A 25,638-nucleotide genomic window follows, 5' to 3' on the forward strand; every position below is an offset into this window, starting at 1 on the left:
TCTACTTTCATACCTGCCCTGATTATCCCACTTGTCTATCAGCACTGGTTGGTTTTTGAAATTCTCTTATTCAACCTCTTGGAGATGAAATTGCTCTTCACCTCCATCTTAAATTGATGACCCCTTATTTTAAAGCACATTCTTTTAGTTCTTCACTTTAGAAAATATCCCCACAGAATCTTATTGAAACAGAAAAGATCACCTCTAATCAGCAAATTTAGCCACTAAAGATTCAGATCCTTCATCTACATTATCGACATTGATTACAAATATCTAAGGTGCCAGCACTGACTCCTGGGTTACTCTACTACTTACAGTTCACCAGTCTGAAAAGGATTCTATTTTTTATTTGTTAGTCTATCTTCTAATCCCAACATAATGACCTTTTATCTTGGATAGCCAACTTTTGTAGCACCGTATAAAAGACCTCACGGAGATCCAAGTAGATGATCATCTCCTGATTCCCACTTACTCACTCTGCTTGTTAAATGCTTAAAAACCTCAAATGATAAATTTGTCAAACATGACTTATCTTGCACAAATCCTTGATTTTGCCTTATTGAAGATTTTCTAAATGTCCTGCTCCTACCTCTTTGCTAATGAATTCTAGCATTTTCCCAAAACCAGCTTATACTTTCCTGCTATCCACCTCCCTCCATTCTCTAATGGGGCCGTTACATTTGCTGATCTGAAAACCTCACGGACCTTTCCAGATGTGGGAAAATTTGGACATTAGAATCAATGCATCCATTATCTCTACAGAATATATAACCCCATTAGTCTTCTTACTACTTTTTTCTCCAGCAATCGTGATAAATTTTAAGTTCTTCCCTTTGCACCTGCTTTTTTTTTTGAAAAGCTATTCTTGGGATGATTTTGTTGTCTTCCACCACAAAGATATATATGAATATTTAATCAATGCCATTACTACTTCTTCCTTTTGTATTCTTCAATCTTAGTCAGAGACTAAAGCTTACTTTTGCTATTCCTTTCCTTTTTATACACTTTAACAATCTGGTTTTATATTTCTTGCTAGTGTTCTCTCATTCTCCAATTTCTCCCTTCCTTGGTCGTACTCAAGTCATCCTTTGCTGGTTTCTAAAGTTTTTTCGACCCTCTGGGCCACTGCAAATCTTTGTGCTATTACTTTTTCAATTTGACACCATCTTTTATTTCCTTAGTTGGCCACGCATAGTACTTTCTTTCTCAATGGAATCTAACTTTATTGAAAGTTAGTAAAACTTCTGCTTAAATATTTGCCATTGCTTCTCTACCATCGTGAGTCTTAACCTACTGCCCCAGTCCACTTATGAGTCAAAGTTGTCCAGCACCGAAATAAACCCATTGATCCAACCCATCTGCATCGACCTGTCATCCTAACTGATCCAGTCCCATTTGCCAGCACTTGGCCCATATCCCTCTAAACCCTTCCTATTCATACACCCATCCAGGTGACTTTTGAATGTTGTAATTGCACCCGCCTCCACCATTTCATCTGGCAGCTCATTCCCTACATGTACCACCTTCTGCATGGAAAAGTTGCCCCTCAGGCCCTTCTTAAAACTTTCCGCTCACCTTACACCTATGCCCTCTAGTTTTGGACTCCCCTATCCTGGGAAAAAAACCTTGGCTATTCACCCTTACCATGCCCCTTAAGATTTTATAAACCTCTATAAAGGTCACCCCTCAGCCTCCGATGCTCCATGGAAAAATAACCCCAGCCTATTCAGCCTCTCCCTGTAGCTCAAACCCTCCAATTCCAGCAACAGCTTTGTACATCTTTTCTGAATCCTTTCAAGTTTAACAATATCTTTCCTATTAGTAGGGAAGACCAGAATTGAATGCCAACACTGACTTCATATTCTTGTAATTATCTTCAAGATTTCAGTTTCAGATCCATAACTCTTACCCTCAAACTGAATGGGAGATTCCATCATGTTATAACCATTTGTGCCCAGATGATCCTTTACTCTGAGATCTTTAATTAATCCTGTCTCATTACACAATCATGTTGGATCGATTCCCTAACATACTGTTCTCAGAAACTGTGCTGAATACACTACAAACTAATCCTCAGGCCACCTGTGCCAATTTAAATTGCCCAGATTCTATGAATATTAAAATCACCTACGAGGGCTGTAGTATACTGTCGTACAGTACAGCTACTGTCCTACAGTAGAGATGTTATAAGGGGGCTATAAACTACTCACAACGGTGACATTTCTTAAACTCGCTTACTGGATTTGGGTCTCGCTGGTTGGGCCAGCATTTAATACCCGCTCACTGGTTATCCTTGACAAGATGGTGGTGAGCTGCCTTCTTGAACTGCTGCAGTCTATGTGCTGTAGGTAGCTCCACAATGCCATTAGAAAGGGAATTCCAAGAATTTGACCCTGTGACAGTGAAGGAATAATGATATACTTTCAAATCAGAGTGGCGGCTGACTTGGAGGGGAACTTTCAGGTGGTGATGTTTTCATGTACCTGCTATCCTTGTCCTTCTAGATAGAAGTAATTGTGGGTTTGTAACATCTGTGGATCTTTGGTGAATGCGTGCAGTGCATCTTACAGATGGTACATACTGCCGCTACTGAGTGTTGGCGATGGATGGAGTGAATGCTTGTGGATGTGTTGCCAATCAAACAGAGAAATGAGAGCATGGAATTAAAATGCCAAGAAAGCGGAAACACAAGGTCATGCTCGCTGATTTTTTTTGTTCATCCAGTTAACAACAGATCTCCACACTAATAGTGGACACCACATTGTGAGCAGTAAATAAGGTATAATAAACACACAAATCACTGCTTCCCCGCCTGTGAATATTTACAGCCTTGGATGATGAACTGGCCAGTTAAAAAGGTAGATGCCACATTTCCTGTGCTTGCATGGAATGGGCCCTGGGATTGGGCCATGGTGTAAGAGATGGTACAACACAAATTCAGTCAGGCAGGAATAGGCTGAAACAGTGGGTCTACCATACTAGTCCTGTTTGTGGATCTTGGGGAGGTGGAAGTGGTGTATTTGGGATTGGGCAACTATGAGGTGGGTAGCCACAGAGGGAAGATCTCCAGAGGAAGTGAAAGCCAAATGACAACTATGGAAACAGCAAGTTCATGTTTGGTGGCAGAGTCATGGTCCTTGGAGAGGCAGGAAGCAGTGCCTGAGAGTTGGCACTCAGCCTCTGCAATTGGTACACCATCCACCAAAAGCACCAGCCTTGACAGTAGGTTTGATCACAACATTACAGTCCTACCTGAGAGAAAGACGTGCAGCAAATTCAGATGGAGGCAGGTTCGAGCAGCAGAGACATTTACATGGCTAATGTCACTCTGATTGTTCTCAAATAAAGGATCAAGAATGGGCAAGAGACCAGAGAAAGGGTGATATTTTTGCCACACAATTTCTTCTGCCAAGGGTACCTTTCTTTGTTCTCCCTCTCCTTTTCAACGATATAAAACCCATCACATTTGTACCTTTCATGTCTGGTGCAGAATCATATCCGATTTGACAGGTTAACTCTGTTCCTCTGTCACACAACACTACTTCACTGTTTTCCCATGAGGGATGCTGCATCCCCAACTTGAGATGGCGACGCAGGAAGTAACACATGCTGCCCACTGTACTGCTGTCTAGGGAAGATTCAGGTTGACACAGGGAACCTGCTCACTACGTGTTCCTTCAGTCCCAGACATTTCAGGCACAAGGGGAATGAAATCTCAAACCTCTGACCTTTTGCAGGTTTCTGACTCCCTTACTGGAAAAGGCAACGTGTCACTCTGATGGATCTTACCTTTTCCATGCCAAATGCCTCTATTGCTACACTACAACTGTGGGCTGCAATCATGCATCGTGGTATTGGCTTTTCTCTTTGTTCACAACACAGATTCACTCTCATAAAATGTCCCAGCTGGTTCCGATATGCAGAATGTTTTGTCTAGCTGGGTACCCAAGGGTAGAGTTCAGGCTATGCAAAACATGAAGGTATCCTCTATGTTTATTTTCTCAAATACAAATTATTTGCATTTCCTTTGTTCCACTCAAATTTTAACAAGTGTTTCTTGGCCCATCTTGTTTAATTTAATGATCAAAATAAAAACAAAGACGGGTAAATAAGCCAGAGAGAAACTATGGACAATAAACAGTAAACCACTATTTAAGATTAATATTTGGAGACTTTGGGACAGTTCCTGTTCACTGCAGTGCAAACAATATCATTATTTTCCATCTTGACGATGGCTAGCTTGTAAATATTCTAATTCTACATAGTAATTGTTTTTGTTCACTTATCCACCTATGTTTAATAGATCCACTTGATTATGTTTTGAGCTATATAGTAAGGGAAGCACTTACTTGCAATGCCTTCTCAAGCTGAGGAAAGTCATGTGAGGTTATGTGAAACAATCACTAAACTAAAAATTGAGGAAAAAGGGTTTGCACACCAAAATGAAATCAGCAAAAATCACTTAGATATTGACAGGCACTGCATATCCTACTTAGTCAACTGCAAAAAAGGTGCAGATTCTGAATCCAACCTGGAATTTAATAAAAAACAAAAATCTGGAAGGAAAGCTTTTGTTGCATTGGATTTGTTTAACACGTCCTCGAGTAATGCCAGTGATAAACAGCCGCACTAACCTTATGGTAGAAACTACCCATTGTACTGTACCTGTCATTGAGCGTTAACTGACAGCGCCTAATGTCTGGTATTGATATCACGCCACAGTGCTTGTACTGTCCATCTCCAATGGAACGTGACACCTCCAATACGCCCATCACCCGACCATCTCTGGGTAGACAAAAATCAATATATCAGCCCCTGGTCAATAAACACACAAAATAAACAAATTTTGATTTCATTTAATTTACTATTGTCACATGTGCCTGGGTTCTGTGAAAAGTTTTGTTTTGCATGCAGTACAGGCAGATCATACCATACCAAGTGCATTGGGGTAATAGAACAGAGTGAGGAGTAAAATGTTACAGCTGTGCAGAAGGTGCACAAACAGTGAGATCAACATTAAATTTGAGACGACCATTCAGAAGCCGAATAACAGTGGGGAAGAAACTGTTCTTGAATCTGTTGCTACATGTGTTTAAGATTTTGTATCTTCTGCCTGATTGAAGAGGTTGGAAGAGATTATAACTGAGGTGGGAGGGGTATTTGATTATGTTGGCTGCCTTTCCAAGGAGTCAATGGATGGAAGGTTGGTTTGTGCGACAGGACAACAAACCCACTTCACATCATGATCATTAGTTACAATGCTTGCAGCATTGCTTAGCCTATCATTTGGGCTTGCCTCCTTCCAGTAACACATACCAACCACATCGCAGGGCTGATTCTGTGACCGCGTGGGAAGCAACAGCCAAATGAAGAACTGTCGTCAAATTATGGGCTTTCACCTGGGGCCAGAAAATCAGAGGCAGTGGGGCACAATTACCCCAGTAGCATTCTTTATGAAGGTTCAAGAACGGAATCAGATTATATCTCATCATTATCAATGACTTGTTTGAAAAATACACAATTTTCTTCTTTGCTTTCTGCAGGCAGTGGTCAATTTCCCAACTGATATGTCTCAGGGAACGTTACATTGTGTACAGTCATGAGAAGATGAATGCTATGATACATTTAGCCAGGGGACACAAATAATTGCAATGTCAACTCCTACTATACAGAGACAAAACTCCCCTAAAAACTTTTTGATACGATGCTCACAGACGCATATAAATGGACAAACACCGAGCAGAGTTGAAAAACCCCAAAACCTTCCTACTCATCACTGACAAATTCTGGATTCCACAAAGCCACCAAATGGACATAAACAGAATACTGGAGCTCTATTACTGAAGCTACAGAGATTCTGAAGAATATACTGAGATTTTATCATGTTTGCAGCATCAAATTCAATCCTCCCCCTCATCTCATGGACGGTGCAGGAAGCAGAAAATCAGCAACTACATAGTGGCTCAGTGGTTAGCACTGCTGCCTCTCAATGCCAGGGATCTGGATTAGATTCCACCCTCAGGTGACTGTCTGTATGGAGTTTGCATATTCTCCCCGTATCTGTATGGGTTTCCTCTAGGTGCTCCAGTTTCCTCCCACAATCCAAATATGTGCAAGTGAGGTGGATTGGCCATGCTAAGTTGCCCATAGACTGCAGAGATGTGCAGGCTAGGTGGATTAGCCATGCGAAATGCAGGGATAGAGGTTGGGTCTGGAAGGTCAGCGTGGAGTCAATGGGCCGAATAGCCTGCTGCTACACTCTAGGGATTCTACAAAGAAACTGCACTGGCTCAAGAACCCTGCTACTGTCTTAGCAACCAGTCAGTCTGTTTCTTCTGCACAGATTAGACAATTACATTAATAAGAAATGATGTGAGGTGCCGGTGTTGGACTGGGGTGGACAATGTTAAAAATCATACAACACCAGGCTATAGTCCAAAAGTTTATTTGGAAGTACTAGCTTTCAGAGCACTGCTCCTTTGTCAGGTAGTACCGGATGAAGCAGCAGCACTCCGAAAGCTAGTACTTCCAAATAAACCTGTTAGACGATAACCTGGTGTGTGATTTTTAAATTAATAAGGAAGAACAATTTAAGTGGAATTAAATTTTGAATAATTTATATTCTGGAGATTTCTGCCAATAATCCAAACTTCAGAATTTCAGTGTTAAGAGATGGATTACATTTGCACGAGGTAAAATAATACATGTTGAGTTTGCACATTCTCCCAGTGTCTGCGTGGGTTTCCTCCGGGTGCTCCAGTTTCCTCCCACAATCCAAAGGTGTGCAGGTTAGGTGAATTGCACATGCTAAATTGCCCATAGTGTTAGGTGCGTTAGTCAGGAGTGACTGTAGGATAGGAGAATGGGTCTCGGTGGGTTACTCTTCAGAGGGCTGGTGTGGACTTGTTGGGCCGAAGGGCCTGTTTCCATACTGTAGGTAATCTAATCTTAAATAAAAAGTAAACAGCAAAGGAGCTGAGCTTTTTAACAATGGAGGGAACACTACGGGATAGTGGAGTTTTGGCTCCTCCTACTGGAGGAAAAAGAACACGAACATTGAGCATTCACAGCAAAACACCAGGTCCTGTAGAAGATTGAAGTGTGTTTATAAAGTAGTCACGGCTAACACAAACAGGAATCTAGGTGCAGAGCGATGGATAAAGTGAATACTGAATAGCTAAGGCAACTAGCCTAAAAGCATTTAAGAGGGAGCTATACAAGTTCTTAAGCTAGAAAGGAGTGGAACAGTTAATGGAATGGAATAAAGGAAGTTGAGGGGAGGATTGGGGGCATCATTAATACCAAGACGTAATAGTTGGGTGGAATGGCCCATTTCAGTGCCGTAAGATTCTATGAAATCATTGTTACTAGCTAAAGGAATCAAAAGTTTTCGGGACAACAGGGTTCCGAGTTGGATAATCATGATATTGAGTGGCGGGGCAGGCTCAAATGGTTAAATAGTAAACTTGTATTCCTAGTTTCTATGTTTCTAGTTTTACTGGCTGCAATAAAATTAGTCTTGTGCTGCATGCAATCGTGTTTGACGGCTGTGTGGAAAAAGTGGATGATTTTATTCCAAGAGCAGACTGTTTGTTTTCCCAGTGTGTAATAACACACCGTCTCACTGGGTGAGCATAACACCGAGTGTTGCATTCCTGTCGCACTGATGCCCCTCAGCTTGACAAACCTGACATCAAAAATTTCACTGAATCAAGAATTTATTTCTACATAGGACGACCTATCAGACAGCACCACTGTATATTGATGGGGTGATTCACAGGCTGCGTTGTCGAGTTTTCCAGAACTGAAAGCCTACCAGCTTTGTGATAAGGTTAATAGAACACGTACATTTTCAGACAAATAACAAATCAAGGCAAGACCTGGAAACTAAAGCACAGAGGAGCTCAGTGTTGATCACCATACATGTCACTTTCATACATCATGACAGGAAAAGCTGAAAAGCTTCCAGATTAGCCAAGTGACAAGGAGGAGAAGGTGAGGACTGCACATGCTCGAGATCAGAGTTGAGAATGTGGTGCTGGAAAAGTCCAGATCAGGTAGCATCTGAGGAGCAGAAGAATCGACGTTTCGGGCATAAGCCCTTAATCAGTCAACAGGAAGTATAGAGTCCAGCACAGTGCTTAAAGGAACTCTCTGCAGCATTAGCTACACCAGTGGGATACACAAGCTTCTATCAAACATCTACAGAGCCAAAAACATCAGCTAACAAAAAAAGAGAGTCAAACTGTGCTCTAATCACAACATCCGTATTATAACAACATGGTGATCATATCTGCCTGACCATCAGATATCCACAAGAGTGGACATTATCCATTCAACAATTTGTCCATGTCTCCATTCACTTTACGGTGTTAAAAAAAAACCCTTTCACGTAGCTTCTTCGTAGCAACAAATGCCATTAAACCAGGAATTACACAGAGTGATTCCTAGTTTATTCTGGACAAGCACCAAATATTTTGCTCTTCTATAAACACCCTTAAATGCATAAAACGTCTTAACGCACTTAACTGGAGTGTTATCAAACCCATAGGTAAAAACAAGGACTGCAGATGCTGGAAACCAGAGCCTAGATTAGAGTGGTGCTGGAAAGGCACAGCAGGTCAGGCAGCATCCAAGGAACAGGAAAATCGACATTTCGGGCAAATCCCTTCATCAGGAATCGAGGCAGGGTGCTTGCAGAGTGGAGAGAACTCTGCAGGCACTCTGCCTCGATTCCTGATGGAAGGGCTTTTGCCCGAAACGTCGATTTTCCTGCTCCTCAGATGCTGCCTGACCTGCTGTGCTTTTCCAGCACCACTCTAAAAATCTGTTCTCAAACCCACACTGAGTGGCATAAGATGTGACAAAAGAAAGAAGTAAGTTTTATTTTGGGCTTTGGATTTTAAGATAGAGACAGACAGATGTGGATCAGTTCTGTTCCGGGAATTGTTTAAAACAAAAGGTCATAAAGTCATTTGACCTAACTGCATCAATTCTAAGAATGGCACTTGACTGCAGTCACATCCTAAGAGAACCACTGTACTGCCAATGGATGCAATGTTTATAATGCCGAGTTTACAACAGACTGAAAAGTCATTAGTTGAGTTTTGATTTCAGAGCAGAAGGTACAAGGTCTCAATTCAAAATAATTAGTTCAGTTCAGCCCAGAAAAGAAAATATCTTCTCCTGGCAGGAAGATCAAGCTTTTAGTTCAGGGTAAGCAATCATACTGGCCGAGTATTCGTGTTTGTAGAGCCTCCAAGCTAGGAGTACTTAGCTGAAATAAACATATTCAGTTCCATCAGAAACGTAAAAGATTCACGAGAGCAGAATCAGAAAGGAATCGTAAACTATCTCCGTGGTCCAAGGAATAGAAACTGGGAGAAGTCACAGATAAGCGTGAATTTTCTTTGGAATTGCGTATTGATAACATCTGTTGTTGAAACTTCGTTTTGCTGTTTGTGTTAAGATCTTTCTAACTGTTTAATATATGAGTATATATACATTGGTTTTCTTTTGCTCTACTTATGCTATTTTGTTAAAGAACATTTGCAGCCTCATTTGAATCACTGTGGTAACAAACTGCAAAAAGTTAAACACATGATCTATCAAGCGAGGCTTCATTCTAAGATCTGATTTGTCCTGTACTACCATCAGCTGGGAGCATAACAAAAAGAACATTGGAACAGATGACCCATAAGCTTGCTCAAAATGGTAGGTGTTAAGCAGTGCTTTAGAGGCAGCACAGATAATGAGGTGGGGTGGTTTAGGGGGCAAGTTACAAATTTAGGCCCTTGACATCTGAAGATAGGACCACCAACGATGAAATGAAGCAAATCAGGACATTTCTTAACCAGGAGCCAATGAAGGTCAGTCACCACAAGGGAGATGGGTAAACAGTATAAATTTTGAGTGATGTAAAGTTTAGAGAGTGTCAGAACTGGGAGGTTAGCCAGGAATACATTGGAATAGCCAATTCTAAAGCTAACAAAAAGTATGGAATTGGATTTCAGCAGATTCAGAGCCCTTAAACATTATGGAAGTGAAAAGTGGGCAATCTTGATGAATAGAGTGACTATGTCATTAGATATTTAACATTGCAACAAATACTGTAAAAAATGCATTAGTTAGTTTAGCCTCTCAGTCACCAGTGGGAATAGATGTTATGGAGGTTCCCAAGAACAGCTACTAATTTAAATGGTCTGTAATAGATTTTAGCATCAACTGGTTTGAACTCCAAACTCAAAAACCTCTCACAATTGATCTAAATGCTCAATCATATGCCTTGTTTACCTTTATTAGTTGGTTCCTGGAGACCACTGCTAAATGGAGCTCATTCCACATTCAATTGCATACAACAATATTAGTTGGCTTCTGTTTCTGAATACTGAAGCGATACTTATTCAGAAAATGGAGATTCATTTTGGTGCAGCTTGGCTTCAGCATCTTCAGGACTGTACTGCACCACACACACAGCAGGACTCTGGAAGTATATGACTTTGTATCTCCTTTTCCTTGCAAACTGACCTGATAATTTGAATCTGGTAAGAAAGAGACCGATTCCAGTGCCCACTTAATCTCCTCATGCAATCATGTGCGTTTGATCTGCCTACATTTCTACAAAAATCCTTTAGAATTTACTCCTCACCTAACTGTGCCCCCGGCTTTTTGAATTCTCATCCTCTCATCGTATTGGGTTGGGTTATGTTCTTTCACCAGTGGCAAGGCCATCAATTTCTTGCTGGTCTCATTCACCCGACACAGAATGGCCTGGAAGTGAAAAGCAAAAAATTTACTTCAACAGGTGAAGAGCTATTCCCACTGATGCATCAACTGTTATCGAAACCATGCACAAAACTCACCACATCCGCCCTCAGACTGTACACGCATTGACCCACATATAGCATACCCTGAGATTACACTCATACTGCCCCACAGGCATCACAAAGTTGTATGTACACACAAGGATCGATGCTGGGCCCTCTACTTTTTGTCACTTACATAAATAATTTGGATGCAAGCATTAGAGGTACAGTTAGTAAGTTTGCAGATGACACCAGAATTGGAGGTATAGTGGACAGCGAAGAGAGTTACCTCAGATTACAACAGGATCTGGACCAGATGGGCCAATGGGCTGAGAAGTGGCAGATGGAGTTTAATTCAGATAAATGCGAGGTGCTGCATTTTGGGAAAGCAAATCTTAGCAGGACTTATACACTTAATGGTAAGGTCCTAGGGAGTGTTGCTGAACAAAGAGACCTTGGAGTGCAGGTTCATAGCTCCTTGAAAGTGGAGTCACAGGTAAATAGGATAGTGAAGAACGCGTTTGGTATGCTTTCCTTTATTGGTCAGAGTATTGAGTACAGGAGTTGGGAGGTCATGTTGTGGCTGTACAGAACATTGGTTAGGCCACTGTTGGAAAGATGTTGTGAAACTTGAAAGAGTTCAGAAAAGATTTACAAGGATGTTGCCAGGGTTGGAGGATTTGAGCTATAGGGAGAGGCTGAACAGGCTGGGGCTGATTTCCCTGGAGCTCGGAGGCTGAGGGGTGACCTTATAGAGGTTTACAAAATTATGAGGGACATGGATAGGATAAATAGACAAAGTCTATTCCCTGGGGTGGGGGAGCCCAGAACTAGAGAGCACAGGTTTAGGGTGAGAGGGGAAAGATATAAAAGTGACCCAAGGCGCAACTTTTTCACACAGAGGGTGGTACGTGTATGGAATGAGCTGCCAAAGGATGTGGTGGAGGCTGGTACAATTGTAACATTTAAGAGGCATTTGGATGGGCATATGAATAGGAAGGAGAAAGTGAGGTCTGCAGATGCTGGAGATCAGAGCTGAAAATGTGTTGCTGGAAAAACGCAGCAGGTCAGGCAGCATCCAGGGAACATAAGGGCTTATGCCTGAAACGTCGATTCTCCTGTTCCCTGGATGCTGCCTGACCTGCTGCGCTTTTCCAGCAACACATTTTCAGATATTATTAGGAAGGGTTTGAAGGGATATGGGCCAGGTGTTGGCAGGTGGGACTAGATTGGGTTGGGATATCCGGTCGGCATGGACAGGTTGGACCGAAAGGTCTTTCCATGCCATACGTCTCTATGACTCTATGCCATAGATTACCCAAATTGTTTCATGTATGAGATAAATGTATTGCAAGATTCTCAAACTATTTACTATGACACCAGGTTAAATAGAGAGAGATGTGGAACAAAATGCATTTGCTACCTGCACTGCTAACAGGGAAGTATCTGTACTGAGTGTGTTTAACTGGACAAAATAGAGGTAATTTTCTCTCCATATCCACTCCATTCTCTAATGGAGCTTGAACTGTTCAATAGGACAGTCTAGACACTGTTTCTAACTCAGGATATACTTGTCCAAAAAGATACTGATGTGACAGCTGAGAGAACACTTTACCCTCTAAATTCTGAACTACAGGTCGTGCCTGGACTATTCCAGTTGATAGTTCATAAAGCTAGAGCTAGGCACCTCTGGATCAAACATCAGGTGATATCAAAGTTGCAGCTTTCACAGTTGAAGTTGCCTCAGGACAGCAAGCACTCTTCTTCCCTAAATTTGACGTGCACCTTAAAAAGACATAGAAACAGAAAATAGGGGCACAGAGGTAATACTTCAGATGATCTTTCCTCTGAATGAAGAATGGTAGACCTGAAATATCAACTCTTGTTTCTATCCCCGGAGACGCTGTGTTATCTGTTGAGTATTGACAGCATTTTCTTTTATTTCAAATTTCCAGCATCTGCAGTATTTTGCTTTTAACAACAACAACAAAAAAGACATGCCTGTTTGGGATCAGTGTAAACCTCAGCGAGCAGAGCAAACACAGAGTGGGTGCAGATTAACACACACAAATGCAAAATATCCCACAGCAATCACGACACTTAAAGGAGGAGCTGATGCTACACAGCACGTAGTCATAGATAACAGTTATCAGTATGGGTCAGACGGGTGTCAGTGCACTGAAACTATTTCAGCCAGCCTATCTTCAAGTGCTTATCTTATATCATGAGCCTTGCTACATAAAGGATAATAGATAGCTGCAGAAACATTTAACTCTTCATTTAAAATCACACCTGGCTTAAAATCCCCGAAACACTAAACTTTAAGATATTTGGAATGCAGAGACGGTAAAAGCAATCTTTCTTTCTGTTGTATCAACATTCTGCTGTCTGGTATGAGAGTCATGCACTCCTACCACTGCACACTGGCAATGTAAAAGGCTGATCACCTACAGTCCATCCATATTCAGTGCAAGTACAATGTTCCCAGAGGAATCATCTGTATTATACAGACTCCCTTGTGGTTAAATAGAGCTTCAGGCACAAAGAACAGCAACATAGAGACAAGGGGTAGGTAGGGTGTGAAAGAAAATAGCAAAAAAAGAGAAAATAGTAGACATGAAAAGTGAAATTGGATGCCCAGTTAGAGAGAGAGAGAAAAACAAGTGAGGCAGAGAAAAAAAATAAAGAGATAAAAGGAGAGAGGGAGAAGAACACCAAAGAATCAGAAAGAGAGAGATTTAGAATGAGATATATGGGAAGGGAATGAAAGACAAAGGAAGATACTCAGACAGAAGGAGAAACAGAAAATGAGAGCGAAAGGAGGAGGCAACAAAGGGGGAGCGAGAGGAGAAATGAATGAGGAAAGTAAGAGAGAAAAAAAATGGATTGTTATGTATTAACAGATTAGGATATTCCCAACCCAGATCAGTATTATTTGCAAGAATGTCATACCTTGCTGTCACCAAGATTTGCAACATATAAATCTTTGTCCACCAGCAGGACACATGTGGCAGTAGATCCATCTTTCCAAGCGGGTTTTCTGCAGAAAGAGAAGGCATACAAAAATGAGTTCATTGACCTGCATTTATGGAAGGTTTTATGCAGTACATGATTTTGGAGCTCTATATAAAATCTGTCAAATAAACCAACAAACCACATGTGAATAGCAAGGCATCTTTGGGCACTGCCAAGAGGATGCAGGGGAAAGTCAGGATAAAGAGAAAACACTCCTGACATAAAGGTTGTGACTGAGCAGAGAAGCAAGATTCACAGGAAGTAGCTCTGAAGATGTCTCCTGTGGACAAAGAAGCCATGTGCTTCTCATTTGCCGGCTGCGGCACGTCACCCGAAATCTGAAAGATGTCAGAGAAAACAAATCCAACCATGGCAATAAATGTGCAGACAGATGACTGAACAAATCAAATAAACAAAACAGACTTCTCACAAACCATGCAGTACAAGGAGCACTTTGGGGGTCTCAGCTGTGCCTGGATCTTAACAGAAGCCTAAATCCTCTTCTAGTTCTTGGTCCAGTTGACCACTGGCAAGATGCCTGAAACTTTCACCACCCAATTCCGATATAAATTAAACCTTAACCAAAGCATACCAGAGGAAAAAAAAAAGGAAAAATAGACCAAACTCCAAAATACAATCCATGCAATCATAGTAAACAAAGTCATGGAATCACAGTAAAATTATCTGTACTACTGCCTCTCACTTTACAAGCCTTGAAAGACAACTCTTCCCTTCTTCTGTACATAGGGGCTGACTCGTGCTCCACTGTGGCTGCACTCCAGAATTTAATTCAATAAGATACTGCTTACGTGCTAACAAAGAAAACGGGGGATGGAGTTTTAATGACATTGCCAGTACAAAACTGGCTAAATGGGGTCCACTCCCTCCACCAGCAACACTCAGTATCAGTAGTATATACCATCTGCAAGATGCACAGCAAAAATTCACCAAAGAAGCCTAGATAGCACCTGCCGGATCCATGACCACTTCCATCTTGAGAAGGGCAGCAGGTATTTGGGAGCACCACTGCTTTTAAGTTCCCCTCCCAGCCATTCACCACCTTGACGTGGACATACATGTCCATTCCTTCACTGTTGTCAAGTCAAAATCCTGGAATGCCCTCCCTAGGCGCACTGTGGGTTTACCTACAGCGCATGGGCTGCAGCAGTTCACTACCACCGTCACGTGGGTAACTAGGGACAGACAATAAATGCTGGCTAGCCAGTGATACCTATGGCCCACAAGTGAATTAAAAAGAAGACCACAGAAACTGAAAAAAGGATTCAGTGGATAAATTTAATAGAATCTGGCAACAAGTTAGACAGTTCTGGAATATTCCCAATAAAACTCCAGTCCATGCTAAGAAAATGGAATATTATAGTTGGTGTTAACTATCCTTTTGGGGATAGGTAGGGGAAGGGCAAAAAGGGCAAGTAACGACTACTCACTGGCTTGATGCCTGCTTGAGAAAGCCCTCATCCGTCTGCTTGAAGGTCATTAGAAGGCATTTCTTAATAGTCTTCTCTATGCTACTCACTTCTCCTATATAGAGAATAAGTGGAAGAAAAATGTCATCATTCTATATGAAAATATCTCAATTGAACATTGGGTTCAAAGTTCACTCCTGCTCAACGCCTTCAAAATATCAACTGGAATAACAAAAACAAGGTTATGTTCATCCTGCATGTCCTGGGCACGCGAGCCTCTCAGCTGAAATCTCTTCACGGAAAGTTTGTTCTGGAAACTTGCAGCAGATCACAAATAGATGATCACGTTGGACTCTAAATCTGGAGTCTCGCGTCTTGGACTGAGAGCAATGTTAGAATCGTACAGCAATGCCTATAAGACCTTTAGACACCAGGAGTCAAAATAATGAAAAAGGCAATTTCTACTGAACATTTTTTCCTAACTATTGGAATTATTTATTGTTGGAAAGGAGCTCTCTCATCAGTGACTGAGCATCTCCTTTAAAATTAAAATTAAATGAACATTGAACAGCTGTACACTGGAGAAATCCTTCTAGCTAACTCCTCAACAGTAAAACAACAATGGTAGAGATTGGCTATTCATTGGCAAGCTTTGTTATGTAGTCAGTGAAAAACATATCAATAAGTTGTGCTGTAAAAACAGTACTCCTGTCTGATCAACAAGCATCTTCTGGAATAAAGCCACTCTTACCTACCAGAGAACATCTTCAGGGGTAAACTCCACTCACATCTGATCAGGTTGTCATCTCCATGACTAAACCAGCTCCCATATAGTCAGTCCTATAAGTGACTGGATACCAGCTGGCCTACTGAGCTTGGATTTTAGATGAAGTGTTGGAGTTCCTATTTTCTGTAACAGTGTTGTTACCTTTGGGGAAGTTCCGGGCAAGAGTGAGGTGAAGGTTCTGTGCTGCGTACTTGGATGCTCGTACTCCACCGTGGCCGTCGAAAACAGCAAAGTAGGAGAGCCGAGAGCTAAACCCGAGGCAAAGGCAGAGAAGGGAAGAAAAGGAGTTTTGAGAGAAATGACAGCTTCGCTATTCAGTAAATCGTTCACATGACAACAGTTCAGTTCAATTTCATTCACAGAACACGAATAGCCCATCCTGGCTGCCTTGAGAAAAGTAGCTTGGAAGGCCTATTCTGAGTTAACCTGGTTGGTGTGGGACTGGATTCAAACATAGGCTAAACCAGGTAAGAATAGCAAGTTTTGAGAGGTCAGAAGAAAACTAACTGCTTTATTTTAAAATGACAATATGACAGCTTTATGATCACTTTTACATTGCTATATTTCATTTCTTTTTTAAAAGACATTAATTCAAATTCATTCATTGTCACCAGGAGTTTACAAACCAGTGGCATAACTGTTGCAATGCTGTACTCACCCACTTAGCTTCAGGGACTAGTGTTTCAATGGCAAAAAATCCCCGTAGGTGTGACAGTGCCACAAACTACATTGCACAGAATTAATATATAGGATTGGACTGCACTGTGTCCATGCTGGCATGCAATACAAGGTTAAGGATGGGGGCGAGTTTGGATTTAGGTCTATGGTGATCCCAAAAGAGCAGAGAACTAGAAGGCCTTGTCTTAAACTGCCCTTGCAAAGTGAAAAAAGGAAACAGCAGAGGTTAAGAACAACTCTCCAGTCTCCAATTCTGCACATAAGAACTCCCTAGATCAGCAAAAGTAGTCTGTCACACAGTAAGGCTCCTTCCAGTCTGCCAGTAAACTGTACCATAAATCAATGCTCACTCTGTAAACATAAAAGTTGCTCTGCTTTCTGTCACTTCAGTACTTACACTTCTGAGGATAATTGTGCGAAGTACGATGTGAAATCATCAATTATAACGTGTGCATCCTGCATTTCCTCTCGTTCACCCTTTCTCTCTGCAACATAACCCTTCAAGGTGACACATCCTGAAGGAAAACATCAACAGAAAACTTTTTAAAATCTGCAGATGTTGGCAGAATATTTATCACAACTGTACAATATCTCTCTCATGCCCCCCCCCACCCCATGTTAAATAAGTTCTTCTCTCCCTCTGTTGTTTGGCCCCCTCCCTCTGCTTCTCTCCTGAAAATACTGGCTAATGTTTGGGTATGGTGACTGATTAAATAGGACCTTTACAAGATTAAATGTTCTAAAGATGCAAAGAAAAGTTAACATCAACCTGTAAGAAGCAAATCAAGACAAGCAATCTAAAGCTTAAGTAAAGATTGATTTTGGATGGGAATTGTGTGGTTTACAGCTTAAGTGCAACAACAATTAAAATCAAGGGTGACCAAGAGGCTAACATTGAAGCAGCATTGAGATCAATGATGGATATTGGAAATCCGGGTCGTTTAAAACTGTGTTTTCTGTGTACTGTGTAGCACAGAGTTCATTAAAGAGCTATTACAGCTGTGATTAACTGTCGAAAATTCTAACATTTGAAAACAAAGAAGAATTACGGAAAACATGGATTATGATATTGATTGGACTAGTGCCAATTATTTATCCGGTGCCAAATGCACCTTATTGTCAGTATATTGTTTTTGAAAATAGGTAGATTTTTTACTTGGAAAGAACGGAAAACTGTCAGATATAGACAGGCAAGGGGACAATGGTCATCTGACGTCATGTGCTGCTGTCCGATGGCCGTTGGCCACAAGTTTTCTGACAATTGATTAACACGGCCTAATTTCCTTTCCCCTGGAAATAGGAGATACCCATAAGTGTTCGAGGGCAGGGACAGTTCTCATCTCGCAGACTTTGTAGGCAGCAGGTATTTTTGGGTGGTCACCATGCAGCAGTTGTCATCGAGCAGTCCTCATCAGGCAGACAGACCAGAAGAAAGTAGAATGACCCAGGGAAGAGTTCCTTAACTCCTCAGCTAGAGAGCAATATGCAGCCCTCACCACCTTAATGCCAACCAAGACTGTCTGCACTAATAGTCTGCGTGTCCTCTGGCATCAGTAAACCATACCCATTATCAAGGATGTATACTCTATTAAATTAACTAGTGTGTAATATCCAAACTGTTCCTTCTTAAACTCAATAAACCATCAGAAAATTGTTATAAATTGTCGACCGCCTCTATTAGGTAACTTTGATTGTGAATCCCCTGAAGTCAACACTGAGGTAAGAATAGGAAAGACCCTGAGGGGAGCTAAAAAACAAGAATGAGGAGTGAAGGGTCTGATGGTAAACTCCTACTCTTATTTCTTATGCTCTAGTCTCCTTTTCACCATCATTCTTAAACCCTGATAAAATATTTATTTCATGCTTTTGCTGCTCCTTCTTAGCCAAATGTTCATTCTCACCCTAAATGCTTATCCTTTCTTTATTCATTCGTGGGATATGAGGATCGTCAGCTGGGTCACAATTCACTGTCTGTCCCTGGCTACCCTTGAGAAGGTTTGGTGACAGTGAAGGAACAACGATATATTTTGAAGTCAGAATAATGAACAGCTTGGTGGAGAACTTGCAGATGGTGGTATTCCCAAGTATCTGCTGCCCTTGTCCTTCTAAATGGAAATGGTTGTGGGTTTTTGGGAGATGCTGTCTGAGGAACTTTGACGAATTTCTGTAGTTCATCTTGTAGTGGTACACACTGCTGCTACTGAACGTCAGTGGTGGAGGGAGTGGATGCTTGTGGATGTAGTGCCAATCAAGCAGGCTGGATGGTGTCAAGCTTCTGAGAGTATTGTTGGAGCTGCATTCATCCAGGCAAGTAGGCAGTATTCCATCACACTCTTGACTTGTGCCTTGTAGTTGACTGACAGGCTTTGGGGAGTCAGCGGGTGAGTTACTCCCCGCAAACATCCTGGTCTTGGACCTGTTCTCGTAGCTATTGTGTTTATGGGGTAGCCCAGTCGAGTTTCTGGTCAATGGTAACCCCCAGGATGTTGACAGTAGGGGATTCAGTGATTGTAACACTACGAACATCAAAGGGTGGTGGTTAGATTCTTATTGGAGATGGTCACTGCCTGGCATTTGTGTGGTGCGAATGTTATTTGCCACTTGTCAGCCCAAGCCTGGATATTGTCCAGATCTTGTATTTAAAGATGGACTGCTTCAGTATCTGATCCAAGTCGCGAATGGTGCTGAACTTTGTGCAATCAGCGAACATACCCACTTCTGACCGGATGATGGAGGAAAAGTCACTGATGAAGCAGGTGAAGATGGTTGGGTCTAGGATACTATCCTGAGGAACTCCTGCTGAGATGACCTGGAGCTGAGAGGACTGACCTGCAACAACCACGATCTTCCCAAGTGCCACGTGTGGAGCTGGGAGTGGGGGCGGAGCCTGTAACTGGAGTGGGCGTGATGGTGGGGGAATGGGGGTGGAGTCATGAGCAGGGAGGTGTTCCCCTCAGGATTCTGGGGAGGCGGGGATGGTGACAGTGGGATCTGTGGGAGGCGTGTCAGCAGAATGCAGGTGAGTGGCGTTGGTGGGGGCGGAAGTGGTGGCAGACACGGCAGTAGGGGTGGCGGAAGTCACTGAGCTTGTGACATCAGCGATGATGTGAGGGGAGGAAGTGATGTCACGTGTCATGTATGAGGTGGGCACACGTATGGGCCCCAGCTATGCCGGTCTCTTTGTTGGCTACGTAGAACAGTTGATCTTCCGTAATTACACCGGCACCACTCCCCACCTCTTCCTCCGCTACATTGATGACTGCATTGGCGCCACCTCGTGCTCCCGCGAGGAGGTTGAGCAATTCATCGACTTCAACACATTCCACCCTGACCTTAAATTTACCTGGACCATCTCTGACACCTCCCTGCCCTTCCTGGACCTCTCCATCTCCATTAATGACGACCAACTTGACACTGACATTTTTTACAAACCCACCGACTCCTACAGCTACCTGGATTACACCTCTTCCCACCCTACCTCCTGCAAAAATGCCATCCTGTTTTCCCAATTCCTCCGCCTCCGCCGTATCTGCTCCCAGGAGGACCAGTTCCACCACAGAACACACCAGATGGCCTCCTTCTTTAGAAACCGCAATTTCCCTTCCCATGTGGTTAAAGATGCCCTCCAACATATCTCGTCAACATCCCGCACCTCCGCCCTCAGGACCCACCCCTCCAACCGTAACAAGGACAGAACGCCCCTGGTGCTCACCTTCCACCCTACAAACCTTCGCATAAACCAAGTCATCCGCCGACATTTCCGCCACCTTCAAAAAGACCCCACCACCAGAGATATATTTCCCTCCCCACCCCTTTCCGCCTTCCGCAAAGACGGTTCCCTCCATGACTACCTGGTCAGGTCCACGCGCCCCCTATAACCCACTCTCCCATCCTGGCACCTTCCCCTGCCACCGCAGGAACTGCAAATCCTGCACCCACACCTTCTCCCTCACCTCTATCCAAGGCCCTAAAGGAGCCTTCCACATCCATCAAAGTTTTACTTGCACATCCACTAATATCATTTATTGTATCCGTTGCTCCCGATGCGGTCTCCTCTACATTGGGGAGACTGGACGGCTCCTAGCAGAGGGCTTTAGGGAACATCTCCAGGACACCCACACTAACCAACCCCACCGCTCTGTGGCCCAACATTTCAACTCACCCTCCCACTCTGCCGAGGACATGGAGGTCCTGGGCCTCCTTCACTGCTGCTCCCTCACCACCAGACGCTTGGAGGAAGAACGCCTCTGTTCAACCCCAGGGCATCAATGTGGACTTCAACAGTTTCCTCATTTCCCCTTCCCCCACCTCACCCTAGTTCTAAACTTGCAGCTCAGCACTGTCCCCATGACTTGTCCGGACTTGTCCTACCTGCCTATCTTCTTTTCCACCTATCCACTCCACCCTCCCCCCCCCCCCCCCCCCCCAACCTATCACCTTCATCCCCTTCCCCACTCACCTATTGTACTCTATACTACTTTCTCCCCACCCCCACCCTCCTCTAGCTTATCTCTCCACGCTTCAGGCTCTCTGCCTTTATTCCTGATGAAGGGCTTTTGCCCGAAACGTCGATTTTACTGATCCTCAGATGCTGCCTGGACTGCTGTGCTCTTCCAGCACCACTAATCCTGAAACTGCAATCTGCTCATTATTTCTTCAATTGCTCCTTACTATTTCTATGCTTATCAGGATGACAATCTGTACTCGTGTAAAGAGCCATACATGGGAGCTAGGAAACAGAGTTGGAAAACAGCTGAAGGAAAAGGAGTTCCAAGAACTTTTCAAAGATCTAGCTTTACAAAGCTTTTAACAACTCATTGGACCCTTTGAATAACCACTTTCAATGACCAAGTCTCTACTAAGCAGTCTGTTCTGTACCTGAGTCCTTCTCTCACTTTGCTGATTTGGCTAAAATACCTTTGCACAACTTCTTGTCCTCATGCCCTTTGGATCCATTCTCATCCGGTATTTTACGTTTCTCTCCCTTCATGTCATTCTTTGCTTCTGGAAGCTCCCCAAACAGATCAGGCACACGTGGAGCTAGTGGGTTGAAGGAACAAGACAATAACTTACATGAAGATGCAAAACAACAAAGTTATCACAACATCAACAAGATTTTACCACACTGTAGCTTTCATCATAGGTTTGTCAAAGTAAGAAGTGCATAATCACAGCCTTGTAATATTGTATAAATGCAGAGTTTATTCATGAGTAACTGAGTTAGCCTCACAGCATACCTTTATTCATCAGCCAGTAATACAGATAGACATACATCCACATGATCATTTTACTGAAGTCCATTCTTACTACAATTCAAAAGGTTCAAGATTTGGATATCCAAGTGTTGATGAAAACTGTTTAAGTACGCTGGCTACATTTTGCATATTGCTAGTTCCTGCACAGTGCTCTATGATGGAAAATGTTAATTTATCCCACGTGAAAACTCCCAAAGGATTAGCACTGCAGCAAGTCTGCATGACAATTCTCTTTGCTCTTCTGTTGGCATTTACCCTAGGGCAGTACAGGAGTAGAAACTGCAAACCACATCAATCCATACTTCAGTGGCCAGGAGAGCCAGCCTTCTTAAATCATGGCAATGAAAAGTTATTACTTACAAGTGCTTTTAGCCAATACAATCACCTTAATACTAAGACGCTAGCTTTGATCAACAGGGGATAGAACATAGAACATAGAAGAATACAGCGCAGTACAGGCCCTTCGGCCCTCGATGTTGCGCCGATCCAAGCCCACCTAACCTACACTAGCCCACTATCCTCCATATGCCTATCCAATGCCCGCTTAAATGCCCATAATGAGGGAGAGTCCACCACTGCTACTGGCAGGGCATTCCATGAACTCACGACTCGCTGAGTAAAGAACCTACCCCTAACATCTGTCCTATACCTACCCCCCCCCCTTAATTTAAAGCTATGCCCCCTTGTAATAGCTGACTCCATACGTGGAAAAAGATTCTCACTGTCGACCCTATCTAAACCCCTAATCATCTTATACACCTCTATCAAGTCACCCCTAAACCTTCTTTTCTCCAATGAAAACAACCCCAAGTGCCTCAGCCTTTCCTCATACGATCTTCCTACCATACCAGGCAACATCCTGGTAAACCTCCTCTGCACCCGTTCCAGTGCCTCCACATCCTTCCTATAGTATGGCGACCAAAACTGCACACAATACTCCAGATGTGGCCGCACCAGAGTCTTATACAACTGCAACATGAAAATTGCTTTCTCTTTCTGAACTGTAAATTGTAGCCATTGCTGTTTTTGGGGTTATCTAAAATACCACAGGGAAAATCATAAATTTAAATGTGGCAATACACTGAATTCATCACCTCAAACAACTCCCATCAATATCAGCCCTGTGACAGGTCTGTAAGCAAGAGTACATCATTCCAGCGCTATATAGCTGTAAACTCTTTCCCCAGGGTCAATCTGGAGAAAGGAGACAAAAATCTTTTATTGCATATAGAGAATGCATTATGCTCGAATCATATACCAAGTCTCAACTGGGAATAGGAAGGGAAAGCACATCTGGGATGAACCCTGCTGAATATTGGAAGCAAACTTTGAGATCATAGTTTCTGCTTCATTTGGGTTCTCACGATCCTGCTCTCTCAGGTACTATATGGCCATCCCTGCAATAGGACGGCTGGGCCTATGGGCCAGTTTTTAGACAAGAAACCAAGGCATTTTTAGCAGGCAGATGCTGACTTGGGGCCAGGATCCTATTAGACGAAGACCTCTAATTCCAAAACGAACATAGTTCCAGCCAGAAATGGGTGCATCATAATTGCAGGTAGTTGATAACAAACAGGTGATGCCTGGTTTTTCCTATCATATGATCTCTAACTGCTCTAATGGCAGATTGAACATATTGCTGCAGTCCTAAGGTGTGGAATAATCATACAGGAAAAACTGGTCTATACTCACTCACAGCAGTTCAAGAATTTTTGCTCAGTTAAAGAAAAGCTGAAGTGATGATGAAATTGCTGGATTGACATAAAACTGCAACTGGTTCACTGGCACTCTTTAGGGAAGGAAAACTAATATGCCTGACCTGGTCTAGCCTGTGACTCCTGTCCCACAGCAATGCAGGTGACTCCCGACTGCCCTTTCAAATGGCTCATCAAACCATTTCAATAGTGGTTCTAATAAAAGATATGTCACCAACTTCTCAAGGAGTACCTAGGGACGAACAACAAACACCAGTCTCACATGAGACCTCAATTTCCTGAAAACATTTCTAAATCCAGTATTTTACTGGTGATCAGAGTTACCATGGATTTCGAGGTGGAAGAGGAAACAATGACAATGTTTAAAATGCTAATGTCAGCTGTGATTGACCTCGCCTCCCAAAACTGCCAAAATCAGTTGGTGTTGCATTTTAAGATTGATCCCCAGAGGAAGATTTGAGAAGTTTAGGGGGAGTGGAGTAAGTAACTGCAGACAGCATTACTATTACTAATCCTGACAATAAACAAACAACAATCAAGAGCACATTCCCACCAACGACACGAAACAGGAACAGATGAGCAAAAGCGATAGGAGTTTTTATTCTCTGGCTGTGTTTACCTACGTCTGGGTTGCTTGGGTCTGGTAGGTTATCAAATAGCGAAGGTTTTGACTTCTGGGCATCTCTTCCTAATGAACAAAGCAAAACAAGCAGATGCATAAGAGTTTTCTCAAATATTTCTTCTATATCACTTACTGTTCCCTTGCTTGGTAAGTGCAGAATAAACCTTGTGAGTGTTCCCCCTCCAACTCTATTTTGATTTAGTCCCTGCCCTCCCCTTCACTGTTTGATCACACAGCATTGCCCTTTGATGTGAAGGGCACTGCTTGGCACTGGCCACTCGGGTGTTTCCTTTCTTCCTGGTGGTGGAAATTGGAATAAAGATTCGTGCACCTTGTGTCTTTCACTGTGTCTCACACCTGCACACACACACACACATGGGTGCTGGGGGGGGAAATAAGCACTACAGAAGAAAATAAGAAGAAAATAAACCTTGTGAGTGCTCCCACTGCTGTTGCCTGGTCACTAGAAGTAGCTGTGATTGATGACTTTCCAGCCAATCATTTCCCTGACTAGAAGAGAGAAAACTGGGCCCAAGAAGCTACATATTGAGAATGGTCACGCACTGCCCCAGAGATAATAATGGTCATTATTGCCATAATACCACATGAAGCAAAGAGGCAACCCAAAGACTTACCTCAATGGACATAGGGACTGAACGAACAGATTACACTTTAACCAAATGAACAAATTTGGCCCTCCCCTTGATCTACACGAAAGCAAAATACTGCAAATGCTGGAAGTTTGGAAAACAAAAGGATAACACGAGAAGTATTCAGTGGGTGTAACAGTGCCTGTGCACAAAAAAAAAGAGTTAACATTTCAGGTTTGTGACATTTCATCAGAACAGAGAAAAACTCAAAAGTTTCAAGCATGTTAAAAGTGGAAGGGTGGGAAGAGAATAAAAAGAGATGTATTTGGCAGGATCAATTTAATAACAATAACAGAGAGATGCAGGTACAGTTACAAATATTTAAAGACATTTGGATAAGTTCATGAATAGGAAAGGTTTGGAAGCATATGGGCCAAGTGCAGGTAGGTAGGACTAATTTAGTTTGGGAACATGGTAGGTACAGACTAGTTGGACAAAGGGGTCTGCTTCCATACTGTATGACTCTATAACTGATGCTGGACATTTGAAACAAAAACAAGATCAGAGAAACTCAGCAGGTCTGGCAGCATCTGAGAGGAGAAAAGCAGAATTAACTTCAAGTCCAGTGACCCTTCATCAGAAGTGGAGTTCTCACAAAGGGTCATTGGACTCAAAAATCAGATACTGCAAGACCTGCTGAGTTTCTCCAACACTGCCTGATTAATAACAAAATGGTTTCTGGTA

The 25,638-nt window shown here is 42.7% G+C and overlaps 1 protein-coding gene across 14 annotated transcripts in view; it reads right to left on the reverse strand.

The window, feature by feature from the left end:
* Positions 1–25,638, reverse strand: part of ilkap (integrin-linked kinase-associated serine/threonine phosphatase) — a 50,850-nt gene that overhangs the window by 18,392 nt on the left and 6,820 nt on the right. For 4 of the 14 annotated variants that reach the window (XM_087993803.1, XM_087993809.1, XM_087993804.1 and 1 more), the window contains exons 2-9: positions 24,302–24,370; positions 21,630–21,752; positions 17,110–17,227; positions 16,176–16,282; positions 15,269–15,362; positions 13,758–13,845; positions 10,649–10,770; positions 4,666–4,785 (exon numbers count right to left, since the gene is read on the reverse strand). In XM_087993803.1, the coding sequence (XP_087849929.1) occupies positions 4,666–4,785; positions 10,649–10,770; positions 13,758–13,845; positions 15,269–15,362; positions 16,176–16,282; positions 17,110–17,227; positions 21,630–21,752; positions 24,302–24,370 (841 nt within the window). Of the gene's footprint in view, positions 1–4,665; positions 4,786–10,648; positions 10,771–13,757; positions 13,846–15,268; positions 15,363–16,175; positions 16,283–17,109; positions 17,228–21,629; positions 21,753–23,061; positions 23,162–23,786; positions 23,915–24,301; positions 24,371–24,939; positions 25,089–25,638 lie in introns of those variants that run through there. The other 10 variants (XM_087993812.1, XM_087993814.1, XM_087993811.1 and 7 more) reach the window with 8 other exon arrangements.

This window comes from Chiloscyllium plagiosum, unplaced genomic scaffold (genome assembly GCF_037043375.1).
Source record: "Chiloscyllium plagiosum isolate Xiang-an unplaced genomic scaffold, Cpla_swu_hap1 HiC_scaffold_13, whole genome shotgun sequence".
Classification (NCBI taxonomy): domain Eukaryota; kingdom Metazoa; phylum Chordata; class Chondrichthyes; order Orectolobiformes; family Hemiscylliidae; genus Chiloscyllium; species Chiloscyllium plagiosum.